The 26,981-nt window shown below is 38.9% G+C and overlaps 1 protein-coding gene across 3 annotated transcripts in view; it reads right to left on the reverse strand.

Moving 5' to 3' along the window:
* Positions 1-26,981, reverse strand: part of SNCAIP (synuclein alpha interacting protein) — an 89,116-nt gene that overhangs the window by 6,235 nt on the left and 55,900 nt on the right. For all 3 annotated transcript variants that reach the window (XM_054283814.1, XM_054283821.1, XM_054283828.1), the window contains exons 4-10: positions 25,960-26,822; positions 24,139-24,318; positions 22,250-22,363; positions 16,048-16,173; positions 10,468-10,637; positions 3,878-3,970; positions 411-1,479 (exon numbers count right to left, since the gene is read on the reverse strand). In XM_054283814.1, coding sequence (XP_054139789.1) covers positions 411-1,479; positions 3,878-3,970; positions 10,468-10,637; positions 16,048-16,173; positions 22,250-22,363; positions 24,139-24,318; positions 25,960-26,822 — 2,615 coding nt within the window. The remainder of the gene's footprint in view (positions 1-410; positions 1,480-3,877; positions 3,971-10,467; positions 10,638-16,047; positions 16,174-22,249; positions 22,364-24,138; positions 24,319-25,959; positions 26,823-26,981) is intronic.

Consider the following 26,981-nt stretch of genomic DNA (forward strand, 5'->3'; position numbering starts at 1 on the left):
CCTCACCAGTCTTTACTGGACAGGACTAGTCCTTCAGTTATTTACTCCTAAGAAAATGCTTGGTTTCAAGATTGGCTCATTGGTTCAAGACTATTCTCATTCTATGTTTTGTCACTCACTGCAGCACCAAACATCATTTCCACGTGAATCACATCTCTGTGGAAAACTTTCAACACAGAATATGGGAATCATGTGCCCTAAGAGCACAGACTCTATACATAAGCAATATCTGCCACTCCTTGGAAAATTCTTCCAAAACTGAAGTGGATGGGCTTTCTGTAAGTCAAATACAATAAAATATTTGTGTATGTTGTTTTGCAATACAAAGGCAGAAGGAAGAAGCTGTCACACTTACGCATTACTTAATGAGACAAGAAAAAAAAGGCCCCTCCTTCTTTCAGTGTACTCACTGGCTTGTTTCTTCCTTTTGAGACAACTGCTGGATTTCCCTTGCTTTCTGTTGTCTTCCTTCCTAGTGAGGTAAAAGGCAGCGTTGAGGAGGTTTTGATGAGGTTTGCTGTTTGACAGTTGTTGTTGTTATTTTGGTTGCCACTCAGTGTCTCCATTATGGACCGAAAGGCTCCAAAAGGCCTTTTCAGCTGGTCCCCTGCATGCTCCCCAGAGCTGGCTGGCGCCCGCACGATTCCTTTGCTCCGGTCTTTATCCTTTTCCTCATTCAGTTCTGATTCTGCTAGCTCCACTTGCACCACAGGCTCCTCAAAAGTTACTCGAAGTTTCAAATTTTGAGAGGTCCTGCGCTTTGAGGATGGGGACTTGAGAGCACTCTTTGGGCTGGTGGCAACCTTCTGGGCAGTAGCACTGTCAGTGCTGGATGGAGAGCTGTCTGCACAGAACTGGTTCTGAGGGATGGTACCAGACTGATATGGGGCTTCATTATCCACATCGCTGCTCTCTGAAGTAGGGGAAGGACTGTGGCCATCCACAGACTTAGAGACCCTGATGCCAAAAGGGAAGCGCCGTCCTGCTGTGGAAGTGTGCTTCTTCAGCATCATGTTCAAACTCTCTGCGCTCTCAACACTCTCCACTATAGGCTGAGGCCTTGGTTTGTCAGTTCTTTTCACAGGGGTGTTCTTGTGGTCCTCAGAATTAGCTGAATCTGTATCAGACTCGCTGAGAGACCGCTGCATCAGCTGCCTCAGTCGGGCTAACTTCAACTCCCTTTTCTCTGGCAAAATCTTCTTTACGTTCTTGGAGGATGCATGAGCATCCTGAAATTCCAAAGTCAGCTTTTCCTGCATACAGACATTTTCAGAGATTTCCTTCCCCAGCAACTGGCGCAAGATTTTATCGGAGTCCTCATCTTTTATCTTAGCTCGAGCACGAGTAGATGTGCTCGTTCCCAAGCTGCCAAGAATCTGAATCCCATCTTGGGTGTTCAATTTATTTTTTGGGGGAGACAATTCATCTGCTTCAGATGGTTTCCACTGGGGTTTGCCAGAAGCAGGAGATGACGGCAAGCTTAAAGAAAAAAAGAGGAAATGTCACAGCAAAATTAAGGCATATCTAAAATGTGAAAGTGGCATTTCCAATATATGTGTCTGTCTCAGTTTATTGTTACTTATCCTTTTCATTGCTACTCATATGGAATTCATTACTGTGATGCCACAGCAAAGATTCCATAGAGAAGGATGTAATACTATTTTTACTCCTATGTAGAGTTTGAGTACCTTCATTTTCTCTCACGAAAAAACCCCAAAACCCAAACCTCCTTAAAATCAAAACTTAGAATGGCTATTCAAACATCAAATATGACTTTATGAGGAAAACTCTAGAGAAATGACTCCTATTTGTGAGAGTTGACATGCAAAAAAATCTCCACAAGGCCAAATGTCTACTATTCAAGTCACATCATAATACAAAACTAGCTTATTTTAGGTCCTGTTCAAGTACCACCTCTCTGCATAGCATTGATTTCATAAATCTAAACTGCATCTGGTATTAATAATAAAAACCATACAAGACCTCGTAAAAAATCAGTGCAATTTGCACTGAAAACCTTTTCAGATATTAAATATTGGAAAGCGAGAGAAAGGTGACATGAATGTATTTCATACTAATAGAATAATAAATTAAATTTAGAACTCCAACTCTTTTACAGAAAGAAACAGCAATTTCAACAATGCCTGATTTGTGAAGAATGTAAATTGCAGAGACCTTTTCTTTTCCCGTGACATATGCTAGAGTTCATAACACTTCACATTCCTACTTTAAACCACTTTTCCTCTAAGCAAGGACAAGGTGACAAAATTTAGGTTCTTGTGAGGTTGGTAAGCACCTCCTGCTCTGATGAGTCCGTAGTTCTCACAGTGTAAAAAACTCACATGCCTATACTAAACACCAAATTTTCAATTAATTTTATGCCTTTTTTTTTCTTGAGGCAAACCTAAACACTCTGAAGAACATGCATTTATCTACAGTGCACATTCCTAATAAAAGGGATATATTCTATTAGATCTGCTACTGCCTCCTTGGATGATGAGTTCCAACTAGAAGGAAAAGTAGTAACCAAGTATGAAATAAAATAAATAGAGTGTAATTTTCAGACTCGGTGACTTAACCAAAAGGAAGTAGAAGCCTATCCTTTTACAGGAATAATGAATGATGAGGGGTTTGCTTTCACCTGATCTTATCTGGTACTGAAAGTGAAACAGTCCTGGTGCACAGCAGAACTCATATGAGAGACCACTTGGAAAGATCAGGCAGCAAAAATCACAGAAACCAAATGAGCTGGAAAACAGCTTTGGGTCCCATTGTCCCTGTTGAGCTGGCACACAGGGAAGACAAAGATTCCTAAAAAAAGGCAACCCCCCCTTGTTCCAGTGTAGTTTTCTACTTCAGCAGGAGTTCAGAGCTTACAGCCCTTTCCTAGCTGAAGTTTCTTTACACAAATGCGTCTCCAACCCTAAAGTCTTCGTTATCTACAACTGCAATTGTTTGCACTTTGCCTGAAATAGTGACACATGAAATTCAGGGCCATGGAGCACTTGTACAGGAAAATGCTCAGAATTCTGTGAGAATTGAAAAAAAGCAGTCACTGACTCTACAAGTTCATACTTGATGACCACAGCTCTGATTGTCAATGGCTGCAGAAGTTTTTATGCCAGCTTTACATTTTCACATACATGCAGCCCCCTAACAACTCTGAAATAGGGAAAGCACTGTATATGGCTTTCAGAGAGGAAAATAGATTAAAAAATAAGGATAAACCAAGTTCTATTTGCATGTGAGTTACTTTATTTCTTTCAAAATCATCTTCAGATTGCTGTGAGAGTGAGGTCATGCTTGCTTCATCTGCTTCCATGCAGATCTCTCACTGTCAGAGAGACCCAGTCCTTGGTCTCCCTCTTCAATGTCTGAAACTTGTGTTTCTTTCTGTGACTTCTGACAGGATACGTAAACAATAGCTTCCAGAGATTTGACTTTTTATACAATCTAGAGCAGGTCAAATATCTAATGAGTATAAGGAACCATATTAATAAGAAAGCAGGGTTTTTTGGTAACTTTTTATAAGTTACTGCTAAAAGTAATGTATGAACAAAACATCAACCCTTACATCTTTCCTAGAGCTTCTAGGATCTTCTGCTGTTCATCTAATTCAAAACATACTACATTCCACTGTAAAATTAGCTTTCTCTCTATTGAAAAGCAAGGACTATTTAGTTTATACTCAGGAATTTCCAATATTTATCAGCATTACTTACTGTCAAACTCTAGCTCAGCTTCAAGTCCACGAGGTAGCCCCACATTTTCTTTACAGAACACATCTACTATTTAGCCAGATCACAGCTTCTCCTGATAACTGGTATATTATGAAAATGTGCAAATCCAGGCTGCAGTACAGTTCTAGTCACCTTACCTTGGGGATGTGGGCAGTGACTTGCCCTCTGACCGCTGGGCTTCTAAAAGCTGCTGGAGCTGGTTCTGTAATGTCACACGTTCCACAGTCTGCCTGCGAGAAAATGTAAGACTGTTTACCTCAAATTGTAAAACTGACTAACTTACATAAGTAAAATACAGGAAAAATTATATTACCCTTTGAATTAAAGAAAGAAGTCCCCTTCACCTGTACTTTATATAATAAATAGAGAAGTTGTAAATAAGAACATAGAGAGTTTGTGCTTCTGTCTGAATTTCTGCTGACATTTTGTGATCACTGTAAAAGAATAACTGAGAAAAACTTATTTGTCAGATCCAATTATTATACTCCATATAAGGACAAGTGTATGATTACAAGCACCAGTGAATTTAAACTGACTCACAGAGACAAAAATATGGTAAACTTAGGGCATTTGTTTCTTACTTGTTCATGGAAAAGAACAGAAAGCACACAGATTAAGCAGTCACTTTGTACGTTCAGTGGATGGCCTTCATCATCTGAGCAACAGCTCAGGAAACTGCTCTCTCCCTTTCTATTTGCAAATGAGCTCAGAGAAAAGTTTCTGCCCACTGGAAAGGATTGGTCCAAACTACAGCTGCAGGATGGAGTTGGCTGTTTGATGTTCGTACCACATCTGCTTGTTGTGCAACCTTTTAAAGGTCCTGCCTGGGCCCTGCATCCACCTTATCCCTGCACTATACCTACCCAAGTGTATCACTTTCAGTGTGGTGTTCTGATCTCCACTGTTTTTCAGATAACTTTAGAGACAGCACTTAAAAAACTGCAATAGTACCTAAAAATTGTTAATGAGAGTGATATCCACACAAACTCCATTTTCCATTTGTCACCTGTAATCACATCTGTTTGTCCTGCAACATACCTATTTTCCTTGGGTGGTCTCAGTTGAGCATTATAACCTACAAACCCTCAAGTGCAAGAATGGCAGATTAATTTGCACAAAAAGATCATCTTTTTCCTGCTTCCATACAATTCAGACATTCCATTCTTACATCAGAATACTCCTTTTTGTTGACCACCACAGGTAACATCTGTTTAGTGATCTGTAATTTACAATGCATCTAAACACTGCACAGAGAGAATTATTTGAAAACTTATAGAAAATTAGAGACTGGGAGGTTTTTATTCCCTGGTCCTGACCAAATAACCATGGGAAAATTACTTTTTATCATGTTCCCCCAGGCTCTGCTTCTGTTGCTATGTTTTTAGTACTTTCATTCTTGTTGGATTTGCAGAATTAAGGCAGTTCTCTACCAATCAGCTGGAGACTTTCCTAGCTCACATGCCATCAGCAAAAGATTTAGCTGCGTTCCAAATGCAGTCCTTATAACTGGCCATGTCAAGGCCAGAAAGAATCCAGATCACTTTTTAGAGGTTGTACTTACAGGGCTGGCAGAAAAAAAATTTGTTTTACTTTTAATATATCAAAGTGAATTTGAAAAGTGAAATAGAAATAAAGGTGTGATCTTGACATACTGCCTTGTATTTTACAACACAGCCATGCTTTATGTAGATCCTTTGTTCCTTTAATTTTCCATCTTTCTTCCTCTGGCCTACACACTTCCTTAGACTATTTTAAAATTACTTCTACCATCTGTCAACATTAGCTTATATTGCAGATCACCAGATACTCTCCTATAAGAGCCAGTGAAATTCTTTTTAGGTTGTGATGCAATTCATCTGTTTTCTTTTCCTTTTATCATTCCTTCAATTTCTTTCTCTAAATAATGCAGCTAACAGTTATTTATGTTTTTAGTTTCAGTGGAGATCACCTCTTGAGGTAACGCTCATTTCCCTTTAACACATTATTGTGCTAAAAGAGTTGAAGTTTACTCCATTTTCACAGTCTAACTAGTTAAAACATAAGTCACAGACAACCACACTTCTGGCCAGCACTATCCCTAAAGATAAATAACATGCACATATATATTCCAAGATAACAATGGAAACAAGATCACAACTTTTTGGAATAGCAATAGTGCAGAGCCAGACTGATTTAGGAGACAAGATCACTGTAGCTTCAGAGGTAAGAGGATATACTCATTTTATTATAAGTGATGGCCACATTCTGGGGATCTTAGCTTAGCCAATGCTCCCAGTGAGTACTATGTAAGGACTCTTCAGTGTCAAATTAGACATCTCGGGACCCCAGATAGGTCCTTATGGAATCAGAGAGCTCAGTAACTGCAGAAGGAATAGGCTGAGGCACTGGGCTCTGCAAGAGTATTTCTCATAGCATGTTTTTCATTTCTTTTTATTTCTCAGTTTTTAGTTTTGTTTTTTTTTTTCAAATAACACAAGAATGACTATGCTACAAAGAGAACACAAAATGGCTTAACTAAGTGAAAAAGAGATGAACATTTCGAAGTTTATATTGGGTTTCTTACTGTATGTCTATATACGATGATCTGCCCCAGAAAAAAACCCACGCAATGAAAAACCACACCAACCCGCACACACTTTACCATACTACTATGGAAATTTTTTATTCAGTTATTTTTACAGCTGCTCCTAAGATGTTCCAGAAATAATGGATTTTTTTATACAACACAGAAAAGTGCCTACAATAGAGAATATTAAATTATCTTCTCAACTTCATCTTTTGACTCATGATTTGTTTTGATCTTTGGCTTGACAGCATATTAGAAGAATCTGTGGGTGTCTCACTCATTAATTGACTTGCCCATCCAGGTCCATAAATGTAGGACAGTACCATCTGGAAATGCAGGTCCATTTTCAGGCAGCATTGCAAAAGAAGTCCATAGAAGCACTTACTTTATGTCATTAATTCTGACATGGTCTTCAGACCAGGAAAGCCCAAATAATATAAGATATACTGCAAGTAGGAATTTTCTACATTGCAACTGTGGATTTTTTTTGGCAGGTGAAATCAGTGAGAGAATAACTAATATTTTAAGACCTGTGAAGACATCAGAAAGTAAAATGAAAGCAAATTACTTTGTAGAGCCTCTATAGAAAACTTTTGTGACTGTCCTAAGTATTGTGTTTAGCTCAGAAAGTCATACTGGATTGAAAAAAAATCTGTAATTAGCAAGAGATTTAAAGAAAAGCTTGCATTTTGAAGCCAGCAACACCAGGTCTTTGTGGGCCACTTTCCTTTCTACCTATGGAAAGAATTGCCTGGTTATTTCCCTTTTAGGGGAAACACTCAGCTAATCCTCTTGTGAAGATTTGATGGAACATTTGTAATTTCCACTTATTTCCTTCTTCCAAAAATATAAAGGCTTTTGCCCCTGAATGGAGAATTAGACTCAGCTCAGAATATTTTTCTATATTCCTCTGAATTTGTCATCTGAGCTGCTTTGGTTCAAAAAGCTGAAAGATGTGAAAACTGGAAAAAAATGACGTTACTATTTTGATTTTATGTCTTCTGTTAATAAATGGCTCCAAACAGTATGATGGTTGGGAATAACTTCTCCCTAGAACTCCTCTTTGTTGTCTGATGATTGTAAGAACTCATAACAAGAGAATGGAAACTGATACATCTTTCTTTGGGTTAAAACCTTTGAAGATTTAGGTCTTGATAAGTACTTGTCTAAGAGAGTTTCTGCACTGTTTTTCTTGTAGCAGAATATCAAGAAGATATATCAAAAAGGATATCAAGAACCTTTCATAGGTTGGGGAAATAGTATTACCAGATGAGGCTCCTTTATTTCATCAATAAAGCACTCAAAACCAAGAAGTTTGCATGATCAGCTCATGCTTATGGAAGCAGAGGGAAGGCTGGGAAACAGATAAGAGCCCTCAGTGTTTTGACCCTTCAGGTAATCCATAATGATACAGTCATACCTCTGCTGTCTCTAGAGCAGTGTTTTCATTAACCCTGGGAGAAGTGCTGGTGAAAATCCAGGAAAGCCAGCCCACCTGCCCAGGTTGCAGTTATTCCTACGTAACAGCACATTTCATAGAATGAGATAGCAAACTTGACTCCCATCTGTTGACATCTAATGTCTCCAGGATATTCTTAACTTCTTTCAGGATCTTCAGAGGTGTTGCAGACAGTGAATTATCCTGCTATGAGTAAGACCCCCTTGACAAGGTGCTCCATGGATGCACTTTGTCCTATCCTTGAATTTTTCAGAAGGATGACAACGGCAAAACAGCGCAAGTGTCTTCCATCATCCCTTCTGGCTCCTGAGCATGAGCCACTGAACATGGTCCACTGCATTAATCAAAACCTCCTGTGGCCTAAGGCTGCAGCCCAAATAGTCATGCAGAAGCTGCTCCTTCAAGCAGAAAATAGATTATTTCACTGCCTCAGTAAACTGCAACAGGGTTCCACAAGAGACATATCTCTGTAGAAGAGGGAGAAAAGGCTGCTGCTGCACTTTCTGAAACTAATCTGCAGCCTGAAAAATAGGCTGCTTAAGGGAAGGAGATTTAACTCCAGCTGAAACAAGCAAAGAAACTCCTCAGGACCCAGATAAGAATAATTTCAATTACTTCCTAGGGATGCAGTCTGTAAGACAACAGGGATACTTGGTAAAGTATTAATGTTTTTGTCATGAAAGTCACAACTAGAGTATTTCTGCAGGAGTAAGCAGCCTGTTGACTCACATAACAACTCCTTTCTTTCCAAACGAGAGGCAAAACTTTTATCCAGTACTGGGTGAGAACAGACATGGGTATTCTGTGGCTGCCACCTCTACTTCCTGGTATGTGTGTGTTTGTGTGGTTTTTTTTTCCTACTGAATTATGGAGAAAATATATTTCACCATATTACTCATGACAGGAGTCAGCTGCTAATTCTGTCTTCTAGAGAAATGCCTTATGTTTATTTTTTGCCTTTATGTCAGATGATAGTATTTTTCAGCAAATGGACCAAGTGCAACCAGGTACACTGACATATCCTGGGGACATTGTCAGGCTACAAAATGATGGAAATGGTAAATATTATAATGATCCTCAGTTCAGTGTTTGCATTTTTGAAGTATAAATGTAATAGCATGAAAATATTGCAAAGGGAAAATGTAAACATAAAGACAAAGTTCACTTCCCTGTTACTGTCATGGACAAAAGAGATTCAACATGGGGGATTTAACTTAATTCATGGTTTATTAGCATAAATATTTCACTACTGGTTCAGGTATTGGGAAACAAAGAAGAAAGACATTTAAAACATCTATCCTCCCCTTTTCCAAGCTCAACTTCTCTCCTAGATTCACCTGCACACCTAGCTCCTCTTCACCAATCCCAGGCTTCACTCCAGACTCTTGTCACTCTTGCCCTCTTGCTGCAGGTTACCCCCCGTCCTTTCAGTAATCCAACATGCAGCACAGGTCAGGGTTCATGTGCAGCACTTTCTCTCTGTTACTCCTTTCCTCCCATCCTTTCCTGTTGTATAGTGTAGGTCTCTGACAGGTTGCATTCCAATCAGGATATCGCTGGCTCTGGGCTCATCCGTGGGCTGCAGCCCTTTCAATGTACCTTTCTTTCAAGAACAGGTACATCCTTTCAGGGGATGGACCTGTTCTAGCACAGGTACTCCAGGGACCACCTGGGGGTATGCCTTCTCCACTTTGGTGCACATCCAGCTCTTCTGGCCTTGCCGTTCCCTCTGATTGTCACTCTTTTGTTTCCTTCATCTCTCTGGCATTTTCTGCTCCTTTTTAGGTATGTTTATGACCAGTGGGGCTTAGCTGTGTCCTGCAGTGTTTCAGACACTTCTCTCTACCAAAGGGAAAACTCTCACTCATTCTCACCGAGGCCACTCTGCAGCTCCCCTGCTAGCAGAGTATTGTAATTCATACCCAATGCAATTAGCTACACATTTATCACCACAGAATTATATGATCTCCTTGAAACATGGGGTTATTAGAAGTCATTTTCATGGACTGTGACAGCTGACATCTTGATCACATATCTGTGCTGGAACAATGTCACATCAGTGCTGATGGTTTCTAAGAGTCTTATGAGGGTACTGACATGTTAAGCCACAGTAACTGTATCCACAATTAAATCAAGCAACTAAAATTGTTTGTGTTTCAAAATAATAGGCTCTTTACAGAATATTTAATAAAAACCATACCAAAATATTAAAACCAGTTCATATGAAGAAATACAGAACAGAACATATTTCCTGAGTAGCTATTGTAAGTTTTGGTGACTTTCCAAGACCAAAAAAAATTCCTTGCATTTATTGTCTCTACTATTCCTCCCAACATCAACACCCAGCACTGTAACCTGTAGATAAAAGCATTCTGTATGAGCAGAAACAATGATCTGTAATGATGTGATTGCCAGATATGCAAAGGGAAAAGGGACTGGATTTCTTCATACATACCCTTTTTAGCTTCCACTCTTTTCATGTATGTCCACAGCAAACTCCCACAAAAAGAACAACTGAAAAACTAAGGTGCTAAAGGTGAAGGGACAAATACTCGAGAGCAGGAAAGAGTGGAGAAATAAGGTAGAAATCCACCTTTAAAATGTCACATATAAGAAGAAGAAAATAGACACTGCTAATAAACTGAAGGCGAATTAGAGTATTGTTTTGAGATAAGCCCCCTTGCTAACAATGAAACACTTACTCCTTCAGCTGCTTAGTCAGCTTGACAACCTGAGAGGCCAGTGACATACACGTCTCCACAACAACTAAGTAGCGGGAACACATGGTGTGCCCATGCCGCTCAGCACTTTGAGAGGGTTTCTCTCCCACATGGTTTTGCATGGTGACATTTGCTCCATATTCAACCAATGTCTGTAAAAACATAAAAGGGAACAATGACATCTGTAAGTGTAAATCTCTGCTGTGACTTCTGATCAGCACAAGAATGGCTGGACAAAAAGCACTCCTGAATAAAATGTTGGAAAAACATTAGTCTAAGCCAGTAATTTTTAAAATTCAGTCACTGACAAATCTGTTTGCAGCTTGAATTCAAACCACATACCAATAAAATCTACCACTCAGGTGCAACAGTAACATAGAAGAGTGAGAGCTGCAGTTCCAAAGAGCTATAAAGAGACTATATTTTATATGTTCTTCCTTCCTCTCCCCTTGAAGTTCTACCAAATGAATTTTTTTTTCTGTTCATTCATTTTCATGTGCATTCATTTCATCATTAATGTACTTGTAGCATTCATACAGGTGAGTACCAGGGACTACCAAGTAAAAACAGAGGACTTTTGTTTGGCCACCTATTGATTCTCTCCTGCATCACAGTAACAAACTTTTGCAGATGCACCTATCTATGCATTACAGAACATTGTGATAACTTTACACATGGCAGACCTAGAAAAGAAGACACAGGACACCTGTTCTAGATGGCACCTGGGTCCAGTGCAGCAGCAGAATGAACACATTGCTAGCCAGTTTAGATTGGGTAGTGATGAACTGTAATAGCTTACATAGCTTACCAGGTCTTTTCTTAGGATCTCCACACTGCAAGGTATTGTAACACACCCTGAAAATCTCATTTTAGTAATGTCTTTGCTACAGTATTTGCTGACTCCTTTTGTTGTTTAATTGTCCATTTTCTACCACAGCAGAATCCCTATGTTTAAAACACTCCTTAGGGAAGTCTCAGTGTCCTGACTCCTTAACTTAGTAAGTAATGCTTAGATATGAAAGACAGGGCAGATACTTTAGGTCAGATAGGCACAAATTTCTTATTGCACATAAAGAACTGTACAATGACTATATCAATCCAGTTGGAATTTTTTTTGGGGGGGGGTTAGGTCACTGTGGCTTTTTAATGCTGAGAGAATCTCATTGCTTTGTACTTGCTTGGTTAGTCACTATTTTCTTTTGAAGACGTACTGAAATATGAGTCAGCTTTTAATCTGAAAAGAAAAATAAGGTCTTACACTCTGATGAACAGTAACTCTACTGTTACTCATGGCAACAGTAGAGAACCTTAGCTTACTGCTGGAGAACTATCCAGGTTGTAAGCATGACATTTGAGTTATTCTGAGACTAGAATAAAGAGCATTCTATGTGCAAAAAAGGTCTGTCTGGCTGACTTCAAGACATTCAGTAACTGAAGCAAGATTTGAGACCAAGTCTTCCCTCTTTATGATCTGTTTGTGATAATCAGAATTAGGAACTATTTGCATTGATGGAGTAGGTAAAATAGGACCTAAATATTCTCAGCAATGCTTTGATACGCATTGATACCACCCTCTAGAAAACCTGTGATCCCGTATAGCCAGAAACTACAACATCATTAACTTTATGCATACACATGCAGAAGAGGAATTGCATGGCTGAGCTCTTGGTTCACTTATCCAAGCAGAGCTGGTAAACCACTGAGGGCTGGAGTGACTTGGCTGACCACAAACAGCAGACACAGAGACCTTGGCATCTGCTGGGAGAGAAGTGGAATGGGTGGTCTGCCTGATCTGCTAAAACCATACAGAAAGAAAAGTCACAAACTCTTGCACTGCATCTCATACCAATAGGCTGGGCTTAATTTGTCAAGAAAGAAAACAAAGGAGAGTTATGACCTTGCAGAAAGTAATCATATAGTTTGAAACATAATAGGAGCATCATATGCTCATAAACACAGTGAGTAAGCGGGCCAGAGAATCACTGACAGCCTGCGATTCTTCATTTTTTATGCTGCTGCCTATAATTTCTCTGCTTTCTTTATCACTTCTTTCTTCTTACCAGATTACTCACAGTACATTATTTTAAATTAGAATGCAAGCTTACTGGGCACAGAGCTTATTTTGTTTCACAGCCCAAAATATCAACTACACTTAAGACTGTGAGGTGTTAGTGAAGTGATATTACTGACATTGCGTATTTTTATCACCACTAGATATTTTCATAACTTATTTCTCATGGCCTCACTTCAACAAAAAGCACTTGTTGAATTGCATATTTACCTAAAATAAAATAATCTTCAAAATTCTAAGCCATTTATTAAGGTTTGTTCTTAACAGGGAAAGCACGGCTAGTCTCTTCTTTGTTTAGTTTTATCCATGAAAACAGCCTGCAGATGTCACCACTCTGTTCAAAGTAATCCATACCCATTTCTCCTTCAAATGTACTGCACATCTTGATGAGGCACTGTTGAGATAGCTACCTTAAACACACACTCCATAGGAACCCTAACACACCCTCAACCACAACAGTGCCCCTCACCAACAAATCATAAACATTTCTTCTATCCATTTTTTCCAACTGATCATAGCAATTGGCTACAATACAATAGTAAACCCACCAGATTCAGCATGCATGTGATGGTTTGTTTATTTTATTCTCATATGAGGTTTTACAGGATTCCTCAAGTCTTTAAGAAAAGACATGTTCCCTCAGCAAGAAAATGCAGAGATGGTCATGTCCTCCAAATCTATTTGACTGTCTTCTTTTCAAGTCTATTCACTCAGCTCAACCTGTTTTTCTTTTTTTATTATGTGATACTCTCAAACTGGCTTTTACAGAAGTATGTCTTCTGGGTGACCAAATATATAAATAGACTCTACTACTACTACTACTACTGCTACTACTACCACTACTACTACTACTACTAATAATAATAATAATAATAACAACAACAACAACAACAACAATAATAATAATAGCAGCAGCAGCTCTGCAGCTGTAGATCCAACATAACAGTGTGCACAAATATACTTAGCTCTCTGGAGAGGTTAGCTAATGAAAATTAACTCTCCTATTTCTTTTAGAGTTGGAGTAATACAAATGTTCTGTATTTGCAGTGGCCTGAAGAGTGGATTGGTTCATGTGTGGTTGCAGGAATAACATGTTTACTGATACATATCTGAGTCCTTGGAGAATTACTGCTCCTTCTTAGACATGTTTTCCTCCCTAACTTGACTTAATAACTTTAATTTTTATTTCTTGTCTTTTTGCCAAGAGATAATTTATTTTTTTATCTGTTCTTCTGCAATGACTTGTTTATTTATCAAATATCTCTCTGCAATTTCCTGGAATAATTTTATTATTATTTCTTCTCCAAAAAGCTTTTGCTTAAAGTGCCGACAACACAAACACTGAAATGTACCCCTGTGACTAATGGTTCTAGCAAATTTGATGGACAGAGGATACATCTGCAATTAACACAACGTTAGTTGCTTCACCTTCAATAATTTACCAGAAGTGCTGATCAACCCGGGAGGTCGCAGTGACTGGAAGCTGCCAAACTTGGCACCCATGTATAAAAAGGGCTTGAAGAAGGAAGGATTCGTGGAAGAACAGGCCTGTCAGCCTGATCTCAGTGCCAGGCAGGTTCATAGAGCAGATCATCTTGACCATCCTCATGCAACTAGTACAGGACAACCAGGGGATCTCACCTACAGCATGGGTTTACGAAAGGCAGGTTCTGCTTGACCAACCTGACCTCATTCTATGACAAAGTGATCTGCCTAACGGATGAGGAAAAGGTTGTGGATGTGTTTACCTGGATTTTAACAAAGCCTTTGATATGGTTTCCCACAGTATTCTCCTGGAGACTGTGGCTGCCTATGGTGTTCACTGAGAGAAAAACTGGCTGGATAGCAGAGCTCTGAGAGCAGTGGTGAGTGTATTTACCTCCACATTGCGGCTGGTCAGTGGTGGTGTTCCCCAGGGCTCAGGGTTGGGGCCAGTCCTGTTTAATGTAATCAACAACATGGACAAGGGGATCAAGTGCATCATCAGTAAATTCACAGACATATCAAGCTGGGCAGGAGTGTTGATCTGCTGGAGGGCAGGAAAGCTCTGCAGAGGGATCTGCACAGACTGGATCGAAGGGCTGAGGCCAACTGGATGAGATTCAACTGCACTTGAAGGCGCAGGGCATCCTGGTGTGTCCATAGTGTGGCCAACAGGACCAGGGCAGAGACCATACCCCTGTACTGGCACTGGTGAAGCCACACCTCAAGCCCTGTGACAAGTTCTGGGCCCCTCACAACAAAAAGGACATTGAGGTGCTGGAGCAAATCCAGGGAAGGGCAGCAGAGCTGGGAAAGGGTGTGGGACAAAAGCCCTGTGAGGCTGAGTGAGCTGGGGTTGTTTAGCCTGGAGAAAAGGACACTGAGGAGGGACACTGCTCTCTACAATCACCTGATGAGAGATTGTAGACATGTAGGAATTGGCCTCTTCTCGCAGGTAAAAGTTAACAGGATGAGAGGAAGTAGCAACAAGTTGTGCCAGGAGAAGTTTGGAACAGTTACTAGGAAAAAAAATTTCACAGAAAGGGCTGTTAAGCACTGGAACAGACTGACTATTGAAGAGGTGGAGTCATTGTCCCTGGAAGTGGACAAAAAAAATGGTGTGGATGTGGCATTTGAAGACATGCTCTAATGGTGAACATGATGGTGGTGCTAGTTTGGTCAGACTTGATGATCTTTGCAGTCTTTTCCAGCCTTAGTGGTCCAATGGTTCAATGACTCTGTGACCAGCCATCCAGTTCAACTCCATGACTTTTTTGGTATATCTGCACCGAACACAGGTATTGGATGGAGGTATCCAAACTGGTTTATTCTGGCTCCTGTAAGTACTGTAGATGTGTAAGCCTTCTCAGCTGGACAAATTACCATTTTTAGCACCTCTATAAACAGAACTATATTGTTTTCAGTGGCCAACATGATTTACTGAAACTTAGTTAGAAGTCAGCATCACTCTTCATTATATAGCACAGATTCATTCCAGGATGATAAGTCTGAGAAGGATGGTTTATTCAAATGTAAATTGTTCAACAAACCTATATTTCATACTTCCCCTGAGCTGGATAGCTACAAAGATCCTTTTTCAATGGAAAAAGAAACAGAAGGAAAATATCAGAGTAATGAGAAAAGTATGCATATCTGCACTTGCTGCCCTGTTTTGTAACACAAAAACATACACACTAGCCGCTTATATGTAAACAATATAATCATGCTTTCATCTTGCAATACAAGTTAGTTTAGGCTTACAACAGCATACTCGAGAATTGAATCAAAACCCAGATATTTTCAGTATTTCTCCTACTTTTTCTTACATATTTCTTCTTCATATTACTTTTCCCTAATATTTCTCATACTTCAGTATGACTCCTACTGGTTTAAAGTTCTTCCTCTGGATATATTTTAATGTATCAATAATTTTTCCCACTGAGATTTCTAATTTTTTTTTGTCATTCAAGCTTAAAGTTTAGAGGTTTCTGCTATAGTTATCACTCTACCTGTATGCATCCCAGATAGCCATGTTGAGCAGCTATGTGAACAGCAGTATTTCCATCCTGGTCAACTTCATCCAGCGAAATCCCTTGCTCTTGCATAAACTGAAGAAGCCACAGAAGGATTTTCTCCTAAGGGCAAAGAAATGTCACAAAAGATAAGCAATAATGAAAAGGAATACTGGTGCTGTCACCTATTACTAACACTATCCAATAATTCCTTGTTTTCAGTCTTAACTTTGTAGGCTTAGTGCATCATGGAACTCTGGTTTGTCTTTTTAGGGGTTTTGGGTTTCTTTTTTCCCCTCCAAGGAAAAAAGCTGAAATACTTTATTTTATAAAAAGAAATAATAGGAAAAATACGAGTACTGTAACACATTCTGAGAAATTGTACATGAAGATTGTGTGAGCCTCTGGGTTGGTGATGAAACCTGAAGAAGAATAACCCATATATAAAGCTAAAAATCAGGTTGAGAAATTTGGTCAAAAGCCTCTCTGGAAAATCAAAATAGGATTATGCTCAGATGACAGAGCTCAGCAGTTAGATTCTTCAAATCTACAATCATTCCCCATCTCTGTGTGGTTGTGCTAAAGACAAAGCAACACAACTAAAAGCAGAAAATAGAGCTACCCTAAGAACTCAATACATTGACTCATGGGCCATTTGTATGCCCTGCATGTTGGGAAGGAGGGGGAGACTTGGACTGCAAAAACTTGTCACTGAAGGTCTGGAAGCCAAAACTGAAGCAGAAACTTTTTTTTCAACATCAACTTTTTTTGTGTGTGTATGTAGGTGCAGTGTACACTTATTTGGGTATTCTTTTCTAACAATGGAGAGTTACATATGTGCACTAAGCTTTTTGACTTCTTATTTTCCCCAGGGAGTTTATTTGAAAAAAAAATTCTTCTCTCTAGGAACTTCCAATTCCAACTTCCAACTTCCACTCCAGATTAAATTTCATTTTGTCATAATGAATATGATACATATTGAAAATCTAGAATAAATCTATAGATTGTATAGAAAAGTGGGGTCCACGAAAGCTAACTACAGCTACTTTCTCAGTTTTTCTGTCTGAAAAGGTGAAAAGACTAAATTACTTCGTAGCATAAAACTTTTTTATTTAAATGTGTATTTTTTAATACCTTGTGTTGATACCTATCATGTTATACCAGCTCAGAGCTTCAGTTCAAGGGGGCTTTGTGGATTCTAGTGTTGCTGAGGCAAAAGCTGATCCACAGACTTTACCTGCAGCACCTCAGTAGCTTCAGTGACACATAAATACATAATCACTCAAAATTAGAAATATGGAAAACTCAAGTAGACCTAAATAAAAAAGTACTGAAAGCACATATAGGACTGTGACCAGTAATTAGTAGAAAAGAGAAAGAATAAAAACTAAGAAAGAAAAGTCTAAAAAGGTTGAATATAAACCTGTATTTTTTGTGTAAAAGTACTACAGAAATTTTAATCTCAATGAAAAGAAGAGGACCCTTCTAGAGCTACTCCAGGATGATTCTGCCCATTCAACGTGCCTGGGTCTCTGCTTACTGCTTCAGAGGGCTACTCTGTATGATGCTTATCTTCTTCATATCTTCAATTTAGCAGCAGTTTTGTTCTTACTACAGGGTGAAGGCATAGGTATTTTGACTTCTCCTTGGCTGAATGCCCAACACAGCTGACAGCCAGCATGGAGAGATGACTACAGATCACATATCCCTTTAAAAATACTTTTGAGCATTTCTCAATATGCCAGTGGTGTTGGCCAGCAAGTAAGAAGGATTATAGTACTCCTATGAATTGCTCCTATGTTTTGATAATTAAAAGAAAAATATTTTAGCAAAACTTATCTGCAGAATTGGAAGACAACTATAGCTTTGAAATCGTATATTTCTTTGGAACATATTAGGGACCAGAATGTTAAGCATGTTCTGTAATTTTATGATCACAATCAGCATGGAGCAAATGATGCTTTCTAGTCATTTATCTTATCAATGAGGAAATCAAGTGGCTGGGTGGCCCTATTCAATCATCTGTACTTAGGACTACCTGTGCACTAAGTGATCACAGGCACAACATCATAGTTCTGCTCAAACAGTTTGTGTTTCAACAAATTTATCCTTGATCAAAAAAACCAAGAAAACAAGTATTTTTTTCACTTAAAACTAAGGAAAACAAAACCATCATATATCAAAATAAGCCACATTTCAGTTTATTAACACTCATAATACATATTTAAAGGAAAAATGTTTTCAGGAATGGATTTATAGTCTTCAATTTATTCAGAACCAAGGGAAAGATAGAAAGAAAATTCATCAGATGAAGGCAATGAAAAATAATCACATTTTTTGTGAAGTAATAGGAACTGATAAATACTGATAAATTATTCAGTATATCTGTTACTTTTAAGACCTACAATGCTTATGCTCTAGCAGTTATTAACACCTCCCTGGCATATTCTAGACCTATAATAATTCAAATCTCTCTACAAGGAGATTTCAGGAAAACTTGGGACAGGTTGCTGACTTTGGTTCCATCAGATGCACAACTAACATGGACCACTTAAATGATTACATGGCCTACAAAGGGAAGGGTTAGCATGCTGAAGAGTACTGACTCTACAGCTAATCCTAGACCCATTACTTGATATTAATTAAATAAGCTGGTCTTCCCAGTATCCCTTCACAGCAGAGGAGGAGGAGTGTGTGAAAACAACACATTGCCTTTGTAATAATGACATTAGACAGGAAGGCAAATATCCTGAGGTGTAAAACACAGGTGTTTTGTTAGCTATCTGCATATCTGAATGTCACACACTCCTTCCCACTGTCCTCTCCAGAACTGTATCACCATCAAGCCATGCACAGGATCCCCTCTAGATCACCGGTATGCTTCAGGCTGGTTGCCCAAAGTCTCCCTAGATTCTCCAGAGTTCAGAAACCACAAATCCTTGACATTCCCCACCCTCTGCACACACCTGTGCAGTCCATATTACCACAACATCCCTGACGGAACGACATGCCAGCCCCATGAAGCTCTAAGTCAGGACCAGGACGATGTGCGTCCAGGACTGCACCACCGCCTTCCTGTGACTGCTGAACCGGGTCAGACATAGCTAGCAGCCCTGTACTCATGACTCATGCCCAGTGTGAAAAGGCTCGGCCAGCCATCATGGTTTCTCATGCTTAAAGAAACCCTTGCTAGGAGCTATGCTCACCAGGCTACAGGTTGACTTTGAGCTTTTGTTCTCTTCAATCAGATTAACTTATGCGGTCCCCTCTCCCACTGGAAAAATAAAATGTTGTTGACATGTCCTTGGAGGCAGGCCATGACTGTAGTTTGATGACCTTTAACATAGGAACTTTGCTATGAACTCCCTTCTGCTGCCCATTCTAAATTATAATTCTTGAAGAAAAACATGGCGTGCATGTCTAATGCCTGGAGAAACAATGGATGGACTGACTCTCTTAGTAAGGATTCAATAACAGGTCTTCCTTGTAAAAATATTACTCTTGTAATTCTGCCAAGACCAGTGTTTACACAGATTATCTCTCGTGTAAGTAATGGTAAAATAAATTAAAGCTTCCAGGACAGCGCCAAGTAAGCATTTAAATTTCTCAAAGGTTTTTTTTTTCTTAACACAGTTGGGTAAGATAGTCTGGCACCCCTTCAGCCTCAATATTCCCTCACGTTTGAAGGTTGTTTATGGATTATAAAAAAAAAGATAAGCACCATTACATATGAACTTTGCTTGGCATTCAGTTAACTAAGAAAATTTGGCAGCAATTTATATATCACCTTTTCAAATTTCATGGGTGGCTGACTGTGGCTGGTGTTTCTTAAGTGCTAGAGCTTCCGTTCTGCTTTGAAAAGAATCTAGATAAAGTGTGCCAGATCTGTTTCTGGCAGTAGATAGCATAGTTCACTGAAAAAACTCCAAAACTTCATTGGCTTTAGTTTATATAAATATCTTTAGAGATGAGGACAAAATCAGATTAATCAAGTGAAGATATGAATTTAAGTTCACATGCAACTTTCTCTTCCAAACTTTTTCTTCCTAGTAGAAAGCACTCTTTTCTCTATTCCAGTTCTGATCTGGCTCACATATTCTCTAGCCTCAGTGTTGAGTTTACAGCAAGCTTGCTAGCACCAGCAATCCATATATCCAGCAGGGTCCTGTCTCACACCAGTAACATCTGTATAGTAGGAAAGTGCGGAAAAAAGGAGATCTTTGCACAGCATGAAAACAAGGGCACTTCTGTGCCTATGGAAACAGCAGGAAAAAAAGTAGACTCCCAGCTCCATAGCTGCCCAAACCTGCCTCCTCTCCTTCCCTACCCTTACAGTAAATTCATGCTTGAACGGAAGCAGTTAGCAGCAGAAATATGCCACAATAATTCTACGGCATTTAATGAGACAACCACACACAGCAAAGGCTGATTTTCTTAGTGGTTATATTTTGTTTGCTGTCTCTTAAGAAGAGTAAAAAGCATTAGCGCAAAATCAGAAAGGTTTGGTGTCTGTGCCAATGTCTGGGGAGTTGGAACTGGACGATCTTTAAGGACCCAACCCAAAGCAGACTGTGATTCTGTGATTCCATGATTTATCTTAAATGTCTGTCAAAGAAACTGTGCGATAAAACGATCCATCTGCCAAAGAAGGTAGAGAAGAATAACGGATCACTATTTCTTTCAAAGTAGATCCTGGAGAAGGTCCCTTGAAGATGGGTTATTGCAAGATCTACTTAGGAGAAAACAGACATAGTGGGAAGAGAATGTAGTGTAAGTAAGTGGCATATATGTTCCTTTGGATATTAGCAAAGCAGTAGAATGCTGTCCTTCTGTGCTGTCTCATTGTAATATTAATAGACAAGTTAGATGTGAAACAGGATTGATTTACAATTAGCTCAGCTGGTTAGAGCATGGTACTAATAACAGCAAGCTTATGGGATCAAGCCCTATATGGGCCATTTATTTAAGAGCTGGACTAGATGACCCTTGTGGGTACCTTCTGAATCAGAATATTCTGTGAATATACAGTGTAGTAATGTGTTTGTTAATTTTATTGTATAGCTCCCCCATTTTGTATTGTTCCCCCCTATGTTTGCAAATGGTTCTGCCCTCCCCAATTTTCCCGCCATTGGTACAAATTGTCAGTTAAGTTATATAATTCCTCCTCCCCCTTTATTCCCTTATTTGTAGACTTTCTCTCCTCCCTGGGCCCAGTCAATCACCCCCCACTCCTCCCAACTTTCCAGAATCTCCTCCTCTCTGGGGGTTGTGGTTGGCTGTGGTCCCGGGGCCCCTCCTTTACTTTGTATTTATTGGTTTCCCCTCTATGTCTGTTATGTTAAGTTCATCCCTCCACCCTTCCTGATTGGTTCAATGTAAACCCCTCCTTTGTACGCCCACCCCCTTTATAACCTCGTTTCACCCCCAGTTCTGGGCCACTCCTTGGGGTTTTTCCTTCGAATCCTTCCCTGGGGCCTCTTGGATGTCATCTTGGATCGTTCATTAAACCAGACTTAACCCCCCCGAGAGTCCAGCTCCTTCTTTCCAGTTGCATTGGCGGTGAGACCGGTCCGTAGTGCGAGCACAGCCCGAGGCCCTCAGACGCCAAGGGGTGCTCGCACTGAATTGCAGCAGGGTGTCTCTGCTAGTCGGACACTGACCATCCCAGGCCAGATACACCCTCGCCGCACTACAGATATTCTGTGAATCTACAAGATCTACTACCTACTTTTGTATGTAGTTTTCAACTAAAGTGGCTAAAGCTAGACAGATGATGTTCAAGTTTCACCATACTTCACTACCAATACAATGAATTCTTAAATTCCAAATTTTGTTGCTCTTCTGATGTATCCTATGAGTCCTCTATACAACAGCTAATTTCTGTAGACATTCTTAGGATTTACTGGTTGACCTAATATGCACCAGCTAGTCTTCTTCTTGCCATTATTCAAACCTTATAAAACAAAACAAAAGAACAAAAAACAAAGCCCAAACAACAATCAAACAAACAAACAAACAAACAACTTTACAGGGGAAAATGCTGAAAAAATTATGCAGGTTAAGTTAGGAAATATTTTGCTATACTTCAACTAATTCAGAACACCTTAATTAAAAGCCACAAAATGACATACATACTTTAATTCAAATTCTTGTACAAGCATCTAAGTAATCTATTTGAAAAGGAAAAAGAAAGTCATACCTGGCCATAGCAACCTGCATAATGAATAAGGCTTGGGTGGTCTTTCGAGCAACTGAGTTCTGCAATAGCTTCTGTTTCGCTCACCATCCACCGAACACACTCCAGCTGACCATTCTAAATAAGCAAAAAAAAAAAAAAGTCTAGATTCCATTCTAAAGTCTAGCTGTTTCCATTCTAAACACATCTACTAGAGAGCAAAAAGTTTATCAGAATTATTAGAACATTCCAGTTTGTTTAAGAATTTAAAGAATAAGCCAATAACACCTTTTGTCTTTTTCTGCAGAAAGGCAGGCTTATTTAACAATTGGTTCCTTTACTTCCAATAATACTTGAACACTCTTTGTCATTCACAGAAAAGAGTATGAATGTGTTGGAGTTCTTCCTGCAAGTGAGGGTGCCCCAGCACAAGTATTTTTAATGATGCCTTACATAACTGGACATGTCCTGGGTCATTGCAAAGTTCTATAAGAGCCTTTAAGTCATCTGGCTTAACTAAACCTTGTGGTTCTTTATACTTACTTCCAGAGTGGTCTTCAAAACTGGTACAATGATATTAATTTTTCTTGCTCTTCCTTTATACCATAATCTGGTATAAAGGAAGAGCAAGAACTCTTTAACTTGAGTTCTTGCTCTTCCTTTATACCAGATTATGGTATAATAATAATTATTATTATTTATAATTATAATTATAAATAATTATATAATTATATAATTATTTATAATTATAATTATAAATAATAATAATCATTTATAATTATTATTATTTATAATTATAAATAATAATAATTATAAATTATTATTTATAATTTATAAATAATAATTTATAATTATTATAAATTATATAATAATAATTTAATTATTATTAAATTATTGTATAATTTAATATACAATTAAATTATGTAACTCCCATAATCTGTAACTCCCATAATCTTTTACTATGTGGGGTGTGCACCTCTTTTCCACAAAAGCAATAAGTACCAGAACTTACTGGCTTGCACACATATTATATACCTACCTTGAATAAACAAGAAAGAAAAATTGCAAAAATTTTCTGAGACTTTAAACTGGCAGACCATAAATATACAGTTTGATACAGGCCAAGATTTCAGAGCATTTCATGAGTACAACTAGGATCAGTTTAATTTTCTAATCATATACTTGGCCCAGAAAAATAAAAAAAAACCAACCCTGACACCTGCACTAAGGCCCTAGGTCATTGAAATGATGCTTTAAATATGCAAAACTACAGGTTGGAATCCACCAGTCTTCTCAGCTTCCAAACTTTTCCCAGGAAGCAAGTAACAATAAACCCCCTCAAAGAAACAGAAACTCTTGTATTATGTTTCACCCCTTCCCTTCTTTGTCCCTAAGGCATTTAGAGGATAAAAGGAATGACATTTAACCATTCACTCTCACTAAAGAACCAGAACCATTATGGTTAAATCATCAACTGCTTTGGACAACTGGGAATTTTCACCTCAAGGTGCTTTTATTCTTTGTAAACTTGCTCTCACACTTGTCTTACAAGATTATACCAGTACTTGTAAAAAAACAAGAAACTGTTATGCTCCCTAAAGAAACAAGTGAATCCAAGTTAAGTGAAAGCTGCTTGAAATATAACAAATAGCCTCTAGATTCAGTAGACTGATTTAAAAATTAATGCACATGCACTGGTAACAATGTAAAAGCTGTCACTATTATACAGTAGATATTACATCTTATGTAGTAATCCATTTTACTTTGCTTATATAGTACCAGCCAACAGGGGTTTTTTCCCCTCACTTATAAAGCCTGAAAAATAACATCCTGCTGCATGCATTTCTTACTGCCATCACAGGAGGAAACTAAACGACCTTTATGTCACTTACAGTAGAGAAAGGGCCTGTTACCTTTATTGCTAGCCCAGCTGGAGTTAGCTGCTCAATGTTTCGTTCGTTCAAACAGTCTTCACCCATCAAAGAAGTGAGATGCTGCAGGCATTCTGCATGTCCCTTTGATGCTGCTACATGCAACAGATTGTTGTCACATTCATCATGGATCTTATCCAGATTATCTGCTGCTAAATGAGGCTGTTAAAAAAAGCCCTATGTTAGTTACAACTAAGGATAAAAAGATACATTTATCCTCACAGCCCCAGACACAAGCCAAACACAAGGAGGTTTCCCAAAAGGCATGTTCTTTTACAAGTAAAAATCCTGAGCTTTTCACTTCACTGTACAGAACCTGGGTACTATTACCATAAGGACAGAAGTGGGATGTTTAGTGGCTTGATTAATTGTGAAGTTTCTCTCCTTTTCATGTAAATGTCATGCAACAGTGCAAGACCTTAACTGCCTTCAATTCTTTGCACTAGTCTAGTCAATAAGGTAACTGCAAAAATACCCATATATTAATAATTTCTGTTTATTTTGAGTTTTCTCTCCTTTTAAAATTTTTTGGCATTATATTGATACACAATTGAAGAGAAAATATTCATGACTTCTGAAAGACATTCCTGATTAATTTTGCTCATCACAAAAGAGACAGCTTATGCTAAGCACCATTTAAAACATAGTTCAAGCACATGACAAAAGACTTTTGTGTGATAGCTTTTTTCCATGAAAAAAACTGTCGAGATATTTACTCAAAGTTCAACACCACTATGATGTAATACACTATTTCTGCCCAATTCTAATTTAAAGACAAAATAATTGGATTGAGAAACTCCAAAAGAAAAACAGATGATTGAAGACAGAGTCAAGAAGTAGCAATAACAAAGTTCCTAGAGTTATGCAGTCTTGCCAGAGTGTTGTTCCATGAGTGTATTCAACCACTTTGGAAAAAATATATTTTTTCTTACCTATAATGTCCTCTTTTTTCCCCCCAGTTTCTATTTTGGGACAAATTTACCTTGCTTTTATATCTTAATGAGTAATCTAATATTCTCTTCTGCCTCTGTCTAGTTTTGAATATTTTCCTTTGTCCTTGTTTCTATGTTAATGGCATGCCTTTGTGCTTGAGTTAGACTGCTAAACAGAGAAGCTAAACAAAAATCTAACAAAAACAGTTTTTATACACACACTGTGCCTTCACCAGCTGTTCCATGTGGAGATCACATGCTCTGCATCATTGTGCTAAGTTGCAGCCAGTTACTTTGGAAACCATCATTGACAGTGCCTGATCACAGTGCTAGAATTTACTAAAAAAACCTTCATATGGGTCAGAGGCCAACAAGGCTTTACAGAAAGCTCCTCCCTGAGAATGCTGCTGCAACAAGACAGCATAAACACTCCTGAATAATAATCAGAATACAACAGAAGCCTCTCTGTTCCCATCATCAACTTCTACATAACAATACTGGCAAACCAGCAGTAATTGAGCAAAGTGACCCACAAATGTGAAAGGCAAAACTCAGTTAGGATTTAAATTTGATATTTAAATGATCCTATTAGTTAAAATATCTGCCTTCTTATATATAATTTCAGTGTACTGCATAAAACAGCAATCTTGGCCATGCATACATAAACCTTGTATCTTGGTTTTGCTACATATTTTATTCAAATATTAATACTTTCAATTTGGAACCCCATAAGCTTAATTTCTAAGGAGTAACGAGTCTGCAAGATAAAAAGGGCAGTGATTCAAAATGTGAACATCAGCTTAGCTAGCCTAATAAACCACATCATAGATCACTTTTATTCTATGTTTGTTACGAAAAAGATGATACTTACCAGTAAAGATATTTGGCCTTCCTTTACAATGTTTAAGATGCTCTTAATTTTTTTCACCTCTTCACTCCTCTCTTCTGGGCCCCCTGCACTGCCCCAGTTCATACTCAGCTCCTCTAGCTGCTTGCTTTCTGCCACTGCTGTCTGCAGGTGGAAAGTCCTCCGGTGGCAGTTCGGCATGGTCTTCTCAGCTTTGTGACCAAGAGGATCAGCAAGTGTCCTGCTGAAGAAGCCCTTGCCTTGGGCTTCAGATTCATGGGCTGAGCCACATTTAACTAAAGGCTGGGAAAGCTCTAATTCTTCTGCTGAATGCTTGTGCTGATCAAGGACAATGGGCTGTGTTTTTCTCAGCTGAGTGCCTTTCACAGGAGACAGCACACAGAACTGCGGCCCGCCAGCAGGCGAGCTCTCTGTGCTCCCTGCAGGACAAGTCTTGACACTTAGACCGTTCACAGTTGAACACACACTTAAAAGTTTTTTCTCAGGAGCTACCTTTGTAAAAGGAACGGGTTGCTGACTCGATTTAATATAAGGCACATCCAAAATTTCATCCATATCCAGGTCATAGTGCTCCAGCTCCCCAAGCAGAACAGGAGGCTCGGTGCCTTTGCTTTTAAGGCTCTCTCCTTCTCCTGGACTCTGGTCATCATTTGGAGGTGCAGACTGAGAATCACTGTCTTTCTGGTATTCTCCCTTCTGGTTCTTCTGGTCATCACTTTCATTGTTCTCAGAGCTTTCTGGCTGGTGCTTTAGTGGAGAAACCCTCTTCACTGGTCTGAATTTATTGCACGCATCTGCAATTCCTGTTGGTTTCTGTGCATTTCCAAGAAGAGGTGAGACCCCACAGTTCCAGCTGCTGCTGGAAACTAGAGAAATAAAGGAATTTGATTTACCAGTGAATACTACCTGATATGTGACATGATAGCATGCTTTTAAAGACACACCTGGCCAAATACTAGAAACAAGAATTATATGATAACATGCCAGATTCACATCTAAACAGATTTAATGGCAACTCTATCAAA

Source organism: Melozone crissalis, unplaced genomic scaffold (genome assembly GCF_028551555.1).
Source record: "Melozone crissalis strain CALT ecotype California unplaced genomic scaffold, PUWL_Pcris_2 ptg000005l_1, whole genome shotgun sequence".
Taxonomy (NCBI): Eukaryota; Metazoa; Chordata; class Aves; order Passeriformes; family Passerellidae; genus Melozone; species Melozone crissalis.